General features: G+C 43.0%; 1 protein-coding gene across 1 annotated transcript in view; it reads right to left on the reverse strand.

Moving 5' to 3' along the window:
* TUBG1 (tubulin gamma 1) overlaps positions 1-15,062 on the reverse strand; it is a 202,102-nt gene that overhangs the window by 78,917 nt on the left and 108,123 nt on the right. The window contains exon 7 of the mRNA XM_069634423.1: positions 11,941-12,027. Coding sequence (XP_069490524.1) covers positions 11,941-12,027 — 87 coding nt within the window. The remainder of the gene's footprint in view (positions 1-11,940; positions 12,028-15,062) is intronic.

Consider the following 15,062-nt stretch of genomic DNA (forward strand, 5'->3'; position numbering starts at 1 on the left):
AGAAGGAGCTGCCAGATTCAGGGGACCCCAATGGCCAGAATCCTCAAAGATCCACAGATGTAAGTGAGTATGCTATGTGTATGTTAACGTTTGGGGGGTGGGAAATTTATTGTATGATATTTAACAAACAGTGAAGTTGATAAAGGATATCCCTTGACAAGGTTTTAGAAGGCTGTGCAGTAGGGCCCAACCTTCTTTTGAGGGTAGAGTAAGAGATAAAGAGAGAAGGATACCCCGCGGCAAAAGAAAAAACCGGAAGACCGCTGAAATTTTATTGTGTTTTAATTGATTACATTGTTGATTTCCGGCATTGTGTTGTGTTGTAAGGTAGGTCCTGTAGGTGTTTTACCTTGTGTGTTGTGAGCGTAGCAGATAGTATTGTTTGATAGAGGTTGATGGGTTAAGTATGAACATTTAGATTGTGAGCAGATTTTGTTGTGACCCAGAAGTAGGATGTGGACATTGGGGCGTGGCCCCAGACAATGAAAACTGCTTTAATAGGTGGTATATATTTAAAGTGGGGAGCAGGTCTGAGTACAGGAAAAGTGTGAGAGAATTGTGAAGAATATTTCTGTTCTGATCACCATTTGTATTGTTTATTCTGTGTAAGAGCCAAGCTGTACTCTGCTTAAAGGTCGTCACTATGTCAGATACCCCAATATCACCTATGCAAAGCATTCCCTAGATATAGTATTACAATCATTAAGTATAATGCAGAATGGGTGAAAGGAACTGCTGGAAAGATGTACATGTCATGGCCACAAGAAGGCACTCACTTCAAAGTTGTACACCAACATATGTGCACATACCTACAGGCCATACACCAGGTCAAGAAGCTTAAGAACAGGTAGGTTTATTAGAGCTTTGGAAGGCCTTTGAGGAAGAGACAGAGGGGCCTAAGAAAGAATGGATGCTTAATATGTGCGAGGGGGAGCGTGAGCAGCCATAGTACCGCCGCCTCCTCCCTCTGAGGAGAGCGCTCACACACAGCCAACAGCTCGGTCACCACAAGGTGAGGCAGGCGTCTACACACAATTCACACTACTGCCTCCGTATGAGGAGAGCACACCAGTCCAGAACATCCCAGGAATATACACGCTACAAGCAGCAGCTGTAGGGTATAGTAATCCCAAATATGAATACCCTGATGAGGAAATTGATAGTAAGAGGAGGGCAAAATTGGTAAAAGGAAAGGCGCCATTAGTGCCAATGGAGAATGAAGCATGGCGCATCTCAAACACAGTTAAGGAATGAGGAAGAGTATAGAGGGCAACATAGCTTAGAAAAGCAGCTAAGAGCAGCTGAGAAAGAGCTGTTGAGAGTGAGGCATGCAGGTAGATGGTCATAGGGTGAGAAGCATACCCATAGGTAATAAACATAGTGGAGGGACTATGATGCAACCAGAGAAATGGAAAGCAGGACAAATTGTTGAAACTCGATGGGAAAGGCACAGAAAATAATTATGTAAAGGTAGTGGAGTATGAAGAAATGAAGGAAGCAGCCAGGGAGGAAGACAGGAAGAGATAGCGCAAAATGCACAGAGGGAGAAAGAGAGGTAACAGAGAAGCAGCAGAGAAGATGCAGAGAGGAACAGGAAAGACAAAGGAAAGGGAGGTAGGAGAAAGGGACAAGTATGTAAAGAGACTAAATGAGAAGAATAGGAGAATGGAAAGAGAAAAGGAAGACATTGAAAAAATTAGGATGGAGATGACCCAAGAGGTGAGCAGAAATAGGATGCCACAGATGTGGGGAGAAGGGAGTGGGACAACAACCCCAGAGACCAGGAGCAGAGATGTGTTACCAGAGAATGAGTGGAACATATGTAAGGAAGCCTGTTAAGGGAGCGAGTTTTGATCTCATACTGGAGGATGACAAGAGTGGAGAAAGTGACAAAGACAGATTGGGTAGACGATGATGAAGAGGGGGAGAGGAGGCGGCGCAAGCCCCACAAATTGATACCACAGGACTAGGTGTAGGAGAGATAGCAGATTTGCTAGGGCCAAACAAGCATATATCCAACCCCCACATCAGTACTCCCCATAAATGAAGACCATAGCCACTGCTCCACAAGGGATTAGGGCAGCCCCACTATACTCATGGAATCAGACAGACAAAACGTAACTTGATGGATAAGCTGCCATCACTCACAGCAGGAGTGGGCAGGTGGCTCTACAAGCTAGAGCGAGAGACAGCTTGGATAGCATTAGCTATAGGTGACATGAAAAGCTTATTTGCATCCATCATCCATATTGGGTGACCAGGCAGAGCACGTGTGGAAGCGGGGAGGCTATTTTGCAGTGACAGAACATAACACCACTAAATATGACAGATAACCATTTCAAAATTATAGAGCTAATGTATGGAAGGCACTGAGGGTGCCATTTCCAGAACAATCTGACATGAGCGCCATAATGACTAGGAAGATGGGGCCCACTGAGGACCCCACTGTCTATATTCAAGACGAAAAAGAACGTTGGCATTTGGAAACTAAAGACCATTGGGATACAAATATAGCAGTGTTTTATCATATTTTATGTCAGGGCCTACCTGAAGAAGTACAGAGGCAGTTAAAGATTGTGGGGATTGAAATGAGACTATGGGCAGAGATACAACAAACTATTGTCCATCATTGTAGGTTAAGGCAGGAGAAGGATCAAAAGAAAATAGAGGAAAGGCAAAAGGAAGAGGCAAAATTGGTGCAGGGGAAATTATCCAAAATGGCGGTAGAAGGAGCGGTATTGATAAATACAGGAGACGGGAATAATGGACAGGGAGCCGTCATGCCACAACAGGGCATTGGTGGTTATTTTGTAGGAAGAGGGGAAGAGTAGTTTTTACCCCAGAGGAGTAAGAGGATTTGTTCACAGTGGGAAAGGATTTGGGTTTGGAGCGCCACAAGGAGGGTTTGGTGGGGGACAACCCTGCTTCTGAGCACCTGGGGGCACCGGAGCAGTATGTTGGACATGTAGGAAACTAGGACACATTTCACGAGTGTGTAGAATTAGTGGAGCAATGCAGCAAGGTGCAATGGAGTATGTGCCAAGAAGGGGAATGGCATATCCAGCACCATATGGTGCACCAGAGCAAGACAATGGATATTAGGACTACACACAATATTCACCAGATCAGACACAAGCACAGCAGGTAAAGCAAACCAAAAGGGACACAGATACAGCCACGGATAGCACCACAACAACCACAGCATACGTTGACATCATCCCCAGAATGCAGTGCTATCACAATAAGCAGTTACACAGTGGGATACAAACATTTTGCCACAGACACACAGGAGAGGAGTAGTGACAGCAGTTGGGGAGAACCTTTTTACAGAAACAGGACTAAACATGTATCCCCAATAGGACAGCCCATAGAATAGCTTGATGTGCCCTATCCTATTAGTAACCACCGACCCCGTTTTAGTTGACAATAGGGCAACAAAATCCTGTGCTAGAGGGGGTAGATTTTCGAAGTCACGAATATTCAGGGACAGTCAAGGCTTTTCTGGGGCTACAGATATGGTTCCTTTCACTGACAGTTAGCCTGTCACAGTAGGAGTGCAGACAGTAGCTATCCCATTCCTGTATTCGAGGAAGACACCTGTAAATATATTGGGAAGAGATCTTACGGCCAAACTGAAAGGGCGGCATAATATGCTCTACACCAAGCATATATTTCCAGACATCAAAGGAATACATACGTACCTTTCATGGCAGAAAGTACAGAGGGGAGTATCAGTGGATCCTGAAGTATTCTTCTGTGGAGTACAAGTGATGTTAGAATGGCTTTCCTGCATTGAGGGACAGCTACTTAGACTACTCACAGTCTTTATTCAGAAAACAGATGCCTACGGATGTAACTGAAGGTGAACTGGTTACAATTGAGCTAAAGCCAGCTGTAGTGAGGGACGATAGAGTGATTTTACACGGCACTAATGAGGAAGGGGTGAGCTGTTGCACAGTAATAGCACTTGATGCATCACACAGACTGACCCAGTTGACAGGTTATGAGTTGTTCGACTAAAGTGACTGATGAGGTATTGTTTGAGATTAATATACCATGTCAATTGAGAATAGAGTATACAGGAAGTGCCACAACAAATAATGCTAGCTAAAAAAGTACTATCATTTATAGAAGAATATTTGGCAACGGTACCCGGCACACTATAAACGACCAGTCCATATGATGTGGGGTTCTTACAAGTTATTGGAGCAGTAAATATAAAATGAAAGGGGCAATTTTACCTCAAGTAAAACAGTATCCAATGACCAAAGCAGCAGATGAGGATATTTATTAAAAACAATAAATGTGCTCATGAAGCAGGGAGTGATGGTGCCATCAGTGTCTCCTCGCAACACTTCTGTATACCCAGTGAAAAAATCTCAGGGAGGGTCCTGGCGATTCATACATGATTTACACCCCTTGAATAACATTGTTGAGCCTGAATTTCCAGTGGTACCCAATCCTGCCACAGTATTGTGTAATATACTTTCCACTGCCACACATTTCACAGTGATTGATCTGAAAATTGCATTTTTCAGTATACCCCTTCATCGCAGTATTTAGTAAGACTGTAACATTGTTGTTTCCCACAGGGGTACTGTGAAACCCCCAGTGTGTTTAACAGGGAGCTGCAGATGGATTTGGGAAACATACAACTCCATGTGCCATCATAAAATATGTAGATGACATGCTTGTATGCAGCAACTTTCAGGAACAGTGCAGAAACGACTCATGCAGCTACTGACATTGCTAGCTGAGAAAGGATACAAAGTTGACAAACAGAAAATTCAATATGGTCATCAGTAAGAAGTACTTTATTTGGGTCTAATAATCTCCAAAGAAGAGAGGAGGGTGACACCAAAAGAACAGAAGCAAATCAGTAATACACCTCATCCAAACACAGTGGAGGAGTGGCAACAGTTCTTGAGATTATGCAATTATTGCAGAGTATGGGTATTTGACTACAGCGCATACATCCGACCACTTTTACTAGGGTTAAAAGAAGCACAGACAAACACAGATCTCATACAACGGACAAGAGAAATGAGCAGCACATTTGATGAACTAAAAAAGGCCATAAGTAAAGCACTTGTGTTAGGAATCCCAGCTAAAGCAGAATTCTTTATTTTCTCCCATTGCAATGGAATAGTGATGACGGCTGTCCTCACACAAAAGACTTCAATGGGAAAGAAACTTTTGGCATATTATAGCAGGTTGTTAAGACCAGTAATGAAACAGCATTACCCATGTGAACAAGCTTTGGCTGCAGCGGCATTCGCAGTTATGAAATCATCCACTGCGACGATGGGCTGTTCAGTAACATTGTAGGTAGAACATGTGCTTTTTGCAATACTGGAGAAGCCTAAAAGCACATTGACTACACAGCGGGCCTCAGAATATGAGGTCATTCTAACAAATCAATCTATTAAGATTGTTAGATGCCAGGTGGTAAATCAAGTAAAATACATAGGAGATCCAGTGCAGGACGATGATGTCCATGACTGCACAACATACAGATTATGAGATACTGTTTTTGATGGCAGTTCAACAAAAGGCAAATTCAGGAACAAGAATGACGGCTCTGCAGTACTAAGAACAAAAGAAAATGGAGAGTTTGAGACTGTTGAAAGCATAAAACTACCTGCACATTTTTCAGTACAAGCAGCAGAATTAGTGGCAACGATTATGGCACAAGAGAGACATGAAGATGGGGAAGTTACAGTGTACTCAGATTCCGCTTATGTGACACCCACAGTGTATTCTCGACTGTCACTGTGGACAAGGTGGGTTTCCTACACGCCGACGGTACACCAGTAAAGCATGACGTACTGTTAGAAAAATTGATTTCTGCATTATTCAAGCAATCAGAGGTCGCCGTGGTAAAATGCTTAGCACATACCAGAGGCTCTGATTTAATTTCCTGCGAAATGCAGCAGCAAATACCAAGGCCAAACGAGCTGCATATTTGCCAGACATAGTGGAGGTAGCAAAGTCTATGCAATCACATGCAAAAATGATGGCAGTTATTGAAAGTTACAATGTACTGCCAATAGCACAGTTAAGAGATAAAAGTTTATAAAGTACTTAGGTTGCGCTTTTTCTACAATAAACAGAGTGCAAATCTTTAGAGTTACAATGTTCTAATAATTTTCATGGAAAGAAACAATGATTTGTAATAGATTTTCTTTTGACACTATAGTTCAGATTCACTATATGTCCGATGGTTCCACTTTAGTCATTAGGCAACATAGTTAGGATTAACTAATTGTCAGATAGTTCACATTAGTCCTCAACACGCGTTTCCCTGCTCCGTGTCATGAGCGGTTCTTCAGGAAGTGTCTATTCTCAAGGAATCGTGAAAGTAACAGTTCCTCGTCAAAAAGGTCAAGGGAACTTCCCTTCTGTTTTGCAGTCTTTCACCTCGTGTTAAACTGCCATCTTGCAACTGCTGCTTCCACGTGTGTTTTGCCTCGCTCAGAGTGTGCTCTCATGCTCCACCTTTTATCCGTGTGGGGAAGTTTAATAGAAGTGAGGTGTGTGATGGTCAGTAATTGCCGGACCATTGTATTGGGGCATGTCAGATAGAAAGCTCAGGTGTTAGTCTGTTTTCTCTCATAGCGAGCTGTCTGTGAGAAAGTGTTCATGTTGTGGGGGGGGGGGGTCTGGGGTTAAATATCCTAAGATAAAGGTGTTACACGGAAGGGGATACCATGTCTCTCCATCCAGTGTCCCACTCCACGAAGACCCATCACCCAGGTGATCCTCCTACACTGGTCCACCCCCAGGAACTGGATCCAAAAGCGATGGCCATGTCCTGGCCACCAGGATGACAGATCCCCGGGGACTAGCGGGTGAGACACCTTCAGGTTTCTCACATGAGACATCACTGAATTGGAAAATCGATATTAGTTTTCCACCGGTGTGGCTTCATAGTTGAGGAAAACAGGGCTTAGAAATACAAATTGTTGCAAATGGCTTCCAATGGAAGTACTTATTCCACATGGCTTTTTGCCATCATACGGTCCTTGTTTTCAATCTCTATCCCAAGGTGAGCCCTCTGGGTCCTCAATGTGTTTGATACCCAGAAGGATCTCATGTCTCTCAACCCTTCCTAATCAAACTGAAGGCACTCTAAAATCTGTAGTCCCAGGTTTCCAAAAAGGGCCAGGACCAGAAGTGTTGCTAGTGGGGGACAGGTGGGGGGGGGTTGCAAGGGGGCTATAGCCCTGGGTCTTTTAGTTGTAGCCCCGGATAGAAGCTCAGGGGCTACAACCAAAAGGCCAGCACAAAGCACAAATGGAAGTAGAATATAAATAATTGGTGTACCGTGCCACTAGTTTGTTTGCATTTTACAAAGTGTACCTTTAGTTAAAAAAAACTCAAAAAAAGCGTCCACAACACTTTTTCCTTCTCCCAAGCCAAATATAGAAATCGGCTCCTACCAGTCAAGCACTGCCAATTTCCCAAGTCACAGCCAGGCATGGACATACACAGAGTCGTGCAACCTGAGCACCTTAATCACCTAAACACATTTGTTTTATCAGCAGCAGGGCCTTACATATGCACAATGGCACATTTCCAACTGAAAGACCGGCAAAGCTCCAGTTATCTTGCAAATCTATTATAGTTAACATAATCATCACAAAGCACCCATTTAAAGATGTGTACATACATGCAAAACAATAATGTTGATGTATGTCACTAATCAAATGTTCTCAACATCATCAGAGCTGAAGGTTTGTGACACAGAATCTGCATAACCATCTGCATTTATTATTTATTTATTGCATGTCTTAAATCACTGAAAGTACAGTTAGGTTGAGCAGATTTTTCAAGTTTGCATTATCTTGCATTCTGAGAATTCTAGCTTAGCATTCAGGATGTGTAAATTAAAGCCAGAATGATATTCTTGTGACTTAATATGTTGCTAAGGATTTACATGTTGCTTTAATATGCAATTTGTGTATTTTGTAAGCTCTAATAAACCGTATTATTGTAGGCCTCGAAATCCAAAACTTAAATATGTGTACCAGGTAAAGCTTGGAAAGTATTTGGTCAAATGTACAGAGTGCGTTAAAATCCCAGTTTCACTGTTTAGTCAATGTGTGTGATCCTGGTCAGTTATTTAATCAATGTTTGTAGTTCAGTCAATGTGTGGAATCCTTATTGCAAACGTTATCACACTATTTGAAAAATAAGACAACATTGCAATGGGACAGATTCAATGAATAGGAAGAAAATAGTGTACATTTGTGCTTCTGCGTTAGTAGATCCCAAAGCGGTCACCTAAAATTTCATTATTGGTGTACAGGCCGTCTCGCTGTCCAATAGTCTCAGCATCTAGTCAGTCCACTACACTAGAATCATTGGTACACTAGCTGTAGCAAAGCCAACAATCTTCTCCCCTGTTGCCGACAATCACAGAAGTTGATTGGGCCATGCAGAGTACTACCCCACAGAAGAATGAGTGAAACTCTTTGCTATGTCCTACTATGCTATTTTATAACACCTGCTGTCATTTTCTCACTTTCTAGGAGCTTCAGGATCTGCAAGCAGTGTGGTAGGAGACTAATGTAGTAGAGTGGCAACAGTGCAAGATTGCTTGCTACAATGTTGATGTGTGCAGATCTGAAGATGTGGTGCAGATTTTAGATATTTTGTGAGCTATCGTGAGGAGTAGTTTAAGTTTACTACAGGTTCATAAAGGTACTTGTTTGTGTGGTTGTTCATGAGGACGTGAGCGTGGCGCTTAAGGAGTGTGGGAAGTTATGTTGCTGTATCCGTAGTGGATTAGTTTGGTGCTTAGGGAAATTTAGTGCATATATATGCATTAAGATTGTGTATGTGCCATTGTGTAACCTGTGTTTTATCTGCACAAAGGTTGTGTGCCGCAATGTATTTTCATAGCAAATGGAAGCCTTTTGCTTCAGATTGTTTTTGACAGGGACTAACCAGGGAGTCCAGGACCAGATAAGGGGTGGAACATAGGAGCAGCTCTCAAGGGAGCCAAGGACCAGAGAATAGCGACTCATCAGAACAGTCAAATAGTAGAGGGGTGACACCTAATGACAGCTTTACGTGTACCATAGTTTTACTTCAGTCCATTTGTATTTGTTTTGGCAATTAGGTGGTGTTTATAAGGCAAAGGCACTGGGAGTAAAAAAAAGGAAGGTGAGAACATGTGTGGGACAGACTTTGAGGGTAGGGTTTAGTTTTTTACCAGCCCATTGACTGCCCATGGCCATTTTGATCCCCATCACCATTACCACCCGCTACCGGCTCCTCCCTCCCAAAACACATCCTGCTGGGAGCTCCTTTGAGCAATCTTTATCAAGCAATAACATCAAACATTTTCCGGTCAGTGTTATTCTAAACAGTGTTGTGTCTAGACTCTTGACTGGGGTGGCACAAGTGGGGGACTGAATTATGGAGGGGTGGCATGAAGTATGAGCGGGCACACACATACTGATCATACTTTAGCATAATGGAGTGGCACGTTGGGTGGCCTATCAGACTCCAGGTTTCGCACTTGCCACGCCAGGCCACTCACTGGACACGCCACTAGTCTGTTGCGAGTTAAATGTTAATGGCCCAATTGCAGCTTAAAAAGTGATACAGGTTTAATAAAAGTGTCTTAGATGTGCCTGCAACCATTTGATTTATATATGTTCCGTGCACTAAGTCCTGTCTACACAAACTTCGACAAAGTCAACAGTTTGGCTTCTGTATAGGTATTAGGTAGGCATTTGCCTAGATAATCACACCATGTTCCATCTGTTCAATCTTATGGCCAGGTAATGCCATTATGACAGTGCCTGGCAAACGTCTATTCCATGCCTCAACAAAAGCCAAATCAGTTACAAGTGTTTGGATTCAACTGAAGTAACTCAGCCATATTATTACTGGCAACTAACTACAAAGTGTATTGAGTTTTAGGTGCATGTATGGGCTTGCTCAGGGTACTGGCTTTCTGTTTCTCTCAACAAATAAAAGTATTCATTAAGAGAAAAGATACAGTAGTTTAAAATTAACATTAAACTGTCCCCTGTCACAGATGGACTAACTTCCTGTACTATTCATATAGGAAAATGCCATTTTTACCTTCTGACAATGTCTAGAGCCCTCTGCAGTTCACATTTTATTGCCAATCAACATATGTATAAACTATATTTGCAATTGTGTGTTTAGTGTTAAGTGAGGATTCATAGACAACACTAATAAACATGTTCTAAAGAGTTGTATGTCAAATAGTATCTTGTTTAGTTTACACGCAAAGTTGTATCAAAGATTTCCACTACTGAATATATTGTTTTTATATTTCTGTCAGGGACAGATCTAGTGCCATTATAGTGTATTATTCCAGCCAATGTCCAGTATGGCAACAATGCATCCCCAAACATGTTTCGGCCTTGTTGGGCCTCATCAGTGAGGAGTAGCTTAGGTCTCTAGGCCCGGCAGGCACAGGGACCCACGTCTGGGTATGCCCGTCCCACTCGGGGTGATAAAGCAAAAAGGTGATGGCTAGAAGGTGAAGATCGATAGTCTGGAGGGTTGCCCAGAGCAATGCCAGAGGTTAATATTCATTCTAAAACTTGCAGCCATCACCTTGTCACGTCGAGTGGGACAGGTATGCCCAGACGTGGGTCCAGTGCCTGCTGGGCCTAGAGACACATGCTACTCTTCACTGATTAGGCCCAACAAGGCCAAAACATGTTTGGATATGCTTGTGGCCTCGTACAGAAGGGATGTGACCTAGCATTTCGGGCAGGACTGCCCCTTTTGGGGTGGGACCAAGCCTAATTTGCATATGGTCTTTCCCCTTCTGTAATGACTTGGCAGGCGAAGAATGATGGTCTGGAGGGTTTCCCAGAGCAATGCCAGAGGTTAAGATTTATTCTAAAACGTTCTAGCCATCACCTCTTTTTTTTTGCTTTGCAACCACTTTTTAAGCCCACTAGCTACCCCCGTCAGTTTATCAGCCCAACAACCAGCAGCAAGCGACTGTATAGCTCATGTGGCAAATAGGTAGCTCTCCTGCTGCTGCTTAAATACAATTTCTCAATCGACAACAATTCTTTGGCTGTCCTGTCCAAAGGCTTTTCTTTGTCTTATATAACCCCACAAAGTATTACCTAGCACTATTGGATGAATGTTCACACTTTGGAGTGGTAGTACAGCATGTTAGCAGTACTTCCAAATGAGTATGAGCAGTATAGTATGCAATATTAACACTCTAAAGTGCGACAGAGCTCCTGCATTCATATGATAATAGTTATGTGACGTCTAAACTTGCCGTGGAATGGGCTCAAGCCCCGGATCTTTTACAAACCTTGCAACGCCCCTGGCCAGGAACACCTCTTTCAAATCGATTCTTAAAGTAAACGATTCCTTACAGGGACACATAAGCATTGTATTTATCAGCAGCTATGGGTTTACATTTTAAAGTGTAATGCAGATATATATTTTTTTTAAGCTTCAATGACCAAAGCCACTTTTCCTGATCTCACACACACCATTTTTTAAGACTTTTCCATATACAGAGTCAATTTAAACATCATACTAGTATGAGCATGCAGATTATGCTTGGAACCATGTCCACCAATCCTGGACTCTGAGCACCAAACAAATGCATTATTTATTACATCTAAACATGAACAGAAATATCAGAAAGGGAAACTGGGATAACTGGTCTGTGCATATATATATATATATATATATATATTTAATTTTACACACCAATGAAGTTTTGAACCCTACACTGACATTTTATTCCCAGTGGCAGAGCAGCATTTTAGAAAAAGATTTAGGTAGGTAAGGCTCAAACAAAGAAAATAAAGAAACCTATTGAATTGAATCATCCACATGTAACAAAGTAGATTACCCGCCACCCTCGCCAAAAAGATATTTCAATCCGAAAAAAAAAAGACTAGGAATACTCACAAGCTGATTGATTTGAGAGAACGATGGATTCTGAATGTGTAATCGGTCTGTGGCTATTCGATTCAAAGCAGTATTATCTAGGACAACCTAAGGGAAAAATATTTGAAATTACTTCATGTTAATTCAAGAACAATCATGGTTTCAGGTTCTGAAAGTTCAAGTGTGATGGACAGAATACTCAAAAGGAACATGGCATTCAGTCTTAGTTACGCAGTCTTCTGTCAAATAAGAAATCCAAGTACGAAAGTAGATGTAAGCGTTTGCCATAGAAGAGAGCATAGATTGGGTTAGCCATAGCAACACTGAAGCAATGCTTCAAATGTGCCTGCTCACGCAACTGAGAAGTAAATCAAGAGAGTCAGTGCACAGTGTGCGGTGTCTGTCAGTATACCCCTCTCTGCCTGGTCAGGGGAGGATCGTTAATGACTATTCGGAAATGTTCCAAGTAGCCCTTCCTTTGAAACTCTGCTTGGTTTCCTTTTTAAATTGGGAACTAGAAGACCTTGCATTACTAGTGGAAGGCCATGATTATTACCAGTAATGTATAGTACTCATGTATCAAATTAGTTGCGCTATATAAAGGCCAAAATATGTAGAAGAGGGAGGAGGGAACTGTAAGGATGGCATGGTATCAAAGCAAGACAGACGCAAGTGACCACAGTTCAAGGGTGTTTATTAAACTTTCAAAGAGGTGTGATGAACGCCTATCTAAACCTAAATCTAAGTCGGGAGCAAGCTACGACCATCAAATAATAAAGAATGCAGTCCTAGTGGAGTCATGACAAACAAAATAAGGATCTATACTATAAAGAAAACTATTTCCAATCCTTACTACTAGATACAAATAGTGTGGGGTACAGTTCATGAAAAATAAAGAAGTGCTCACAAAATGATAATCAGGTTACTTGGGCCATTGGACTCCCTTCCCAAATTTTCAGTACGGGGCAAGGCGGTTCACTCTGAACAAAGCGCACACTCTGGCGTCTGCGGTACAAAAATATGATGGCAGTTCCAATATCAGGGCCTTAAGTGCTCAAGTCTCTTTTCCATCAAAGTCTCTTGTTTCGGAGGACCTGATGCGCAAAAGAAATAAAAACGTAGAAAGTTGCTTTCTTCTTGTAACTTAACGATTTTGGAGGTTTCTCCCCGGATTCCCCTCGGCCAGGCTCAGATCCCCCTTTCTTGTAATTCCAAAACGATTCCTTCTCGGGTGACTCACGGCTTACCCCGGATTCCCCTCAGCTGGGTTCAGATCCCTCTTCACATTCAACTAGTCTCCCTCAGACTTATCGAAGACTTTCGATTGTGAACAGGTTTTTGTTGGACCCACCACAGGACCACTGATTCAAAGTTTCCTTCTGATAACATTTCTCATTTAGTTCGATACCCAACAAAGACCTTCCAATGAGCACCACCCGGGCGCCGGACCACTCTATATTTGGTATCGGATTTAGCTTTCAACAGTTCATTCACTTCTTAAGCTTCCAATTGTTTGCGCCTCTTAACACATGCGCTTCAAGCACAGTCCTTTGTAGAATGCTTCATACAATGTTGCCAGTTGCAAACTTGGTTCAGACATAGGGCGATTTCGTATCGGTTTCTCCGACTCACCGGCTGTAGTGCTTTTACTGGCATGGCTTTCTTGCAGGAGCCAAGGACAGAACCACAGCGGCAATCGCTCCTCCCGGCCTGGGTTATCGACACGGATACCTTTGATGCACAGCGCAGGTCTGCTCAGCTTCAGTTCCTCGTCTTAGGCTTTTCACTTTCCAAGGCTTGTGTAATCAGCGGTTTCTAGAGGTCAAGGGTACTTTCCTCTTTGCAACCCTCTCCAGTCTCGCTGCCTTTCTCCTCGTGTTAAATCACCACCTTGAACTGCTGCTTCTTCGTGTACTTTTCCTCATTCAAGAATGTGCTTTCGTGCTCTGCCTTTATCTGTGTGAGGAAATGTGATGGGAGTCACGTGTACGTAATGATTAGTAATTGCCTGAACTTGCCTGACTAAGGTGTTGGGACATGTCATGTATACATCTCAGGTGATCCTCCCACACTGGTCCACCCGCAGGAACTGGATCCAATAGCGATGGCCGTGTCGTGGCCACCTGGATGGCAGATCCCCGGGGACTAGCGGGCAAGATACCTTCAGGCTTCGCACAGAACCACAGAATGTAGTAGCACTTGAGCAAGCGTAATATAGAAATCAATTGCATTGGCAATCCGACCAACATTTTGTTGTGCATTTATTGAGCAGGACATGACTGTTTGCCAAGAAACACATGCATAGGTGTTAACTATAGATAAGGCTGTCCTGCTTACATAGGCGCCTGTAATAGAAATGAACCAGATGACCAGGAACCAGGGTGAAGACCAGGAACCAGTGACAATTAAAAAAACGAGGGTTAAGCATACCAGCTTCTGTACAATGATGGCAGGCAGAAGTTGGGGGTGTGACAGGTTGTCGAATGAGGTGGGGCCACTTTAATGAGAAGTGGGTTCAAGGGTGAGGAGTGAAATCATGCAGGCCCTTTCACAGATGAGGGGACAGAGTTTTAGGGCTGAATTGAAAGCATGAATGTTGGTGTTTTTTATTTTAGTGGCTAGAAGTTCCAGTGTTAGGGGCAACGAAGAAGAAAAAGGAAACACATCTAGAGGTTCCAGTGTTGGGGGCAACGAAGAAGAAAAAGGAAACAAATCTAGAAGATGCATACGGCAGGCAAGACACAAGAAGAGTGGGATGTCGCAGGTCAACGAAGCAGCCAGGAGTGGAGTGGTGAGGTCAAGTGCATGAATCTACTGGAAGACCATTAGGAGAAACTTGGAGAGGGGCCAATTACATATGAAGTGAGCCAGCATGACGATTGAAGTGGTGTCAAGAACCCAAAAGGTTGTGAGTCGCTACATTGAAGGTTTTGTTGAAGGGTGCCAAAGAATAGTACCACAGGTGTGATAGGGGCCTGATAGTAGTAAGCGGAGTGGCAGAATGGAATTGAGGGCTTTTGTGGAGGGGTAGGGGAGAAGAGGACAGATTTGCCTGATGTGCAACAGGTTGAAACTAGCAGCTGTGGCAGATCGGAATTGTTGGAGCTTCAGATGGCAGAGTGCGAGGATGTCCGGGCAAAAAC

Source organism: Ambystoma mexicanum, chromosome 13 (assembly GCF_040938575.1).
Source record: "Ambystoma mexicanum isolate Mex_15411 chromosome 13, UKY_AmexF1_1, whole genome shotgun sequence".
In the NCBI taxonomy this organism is placed as follows: Eukaryota; Metazoa; Chordata; class Amphibia; order Caudata; family Ambystomatidae; genus Ambystoma; species Ambystoma mexicanum.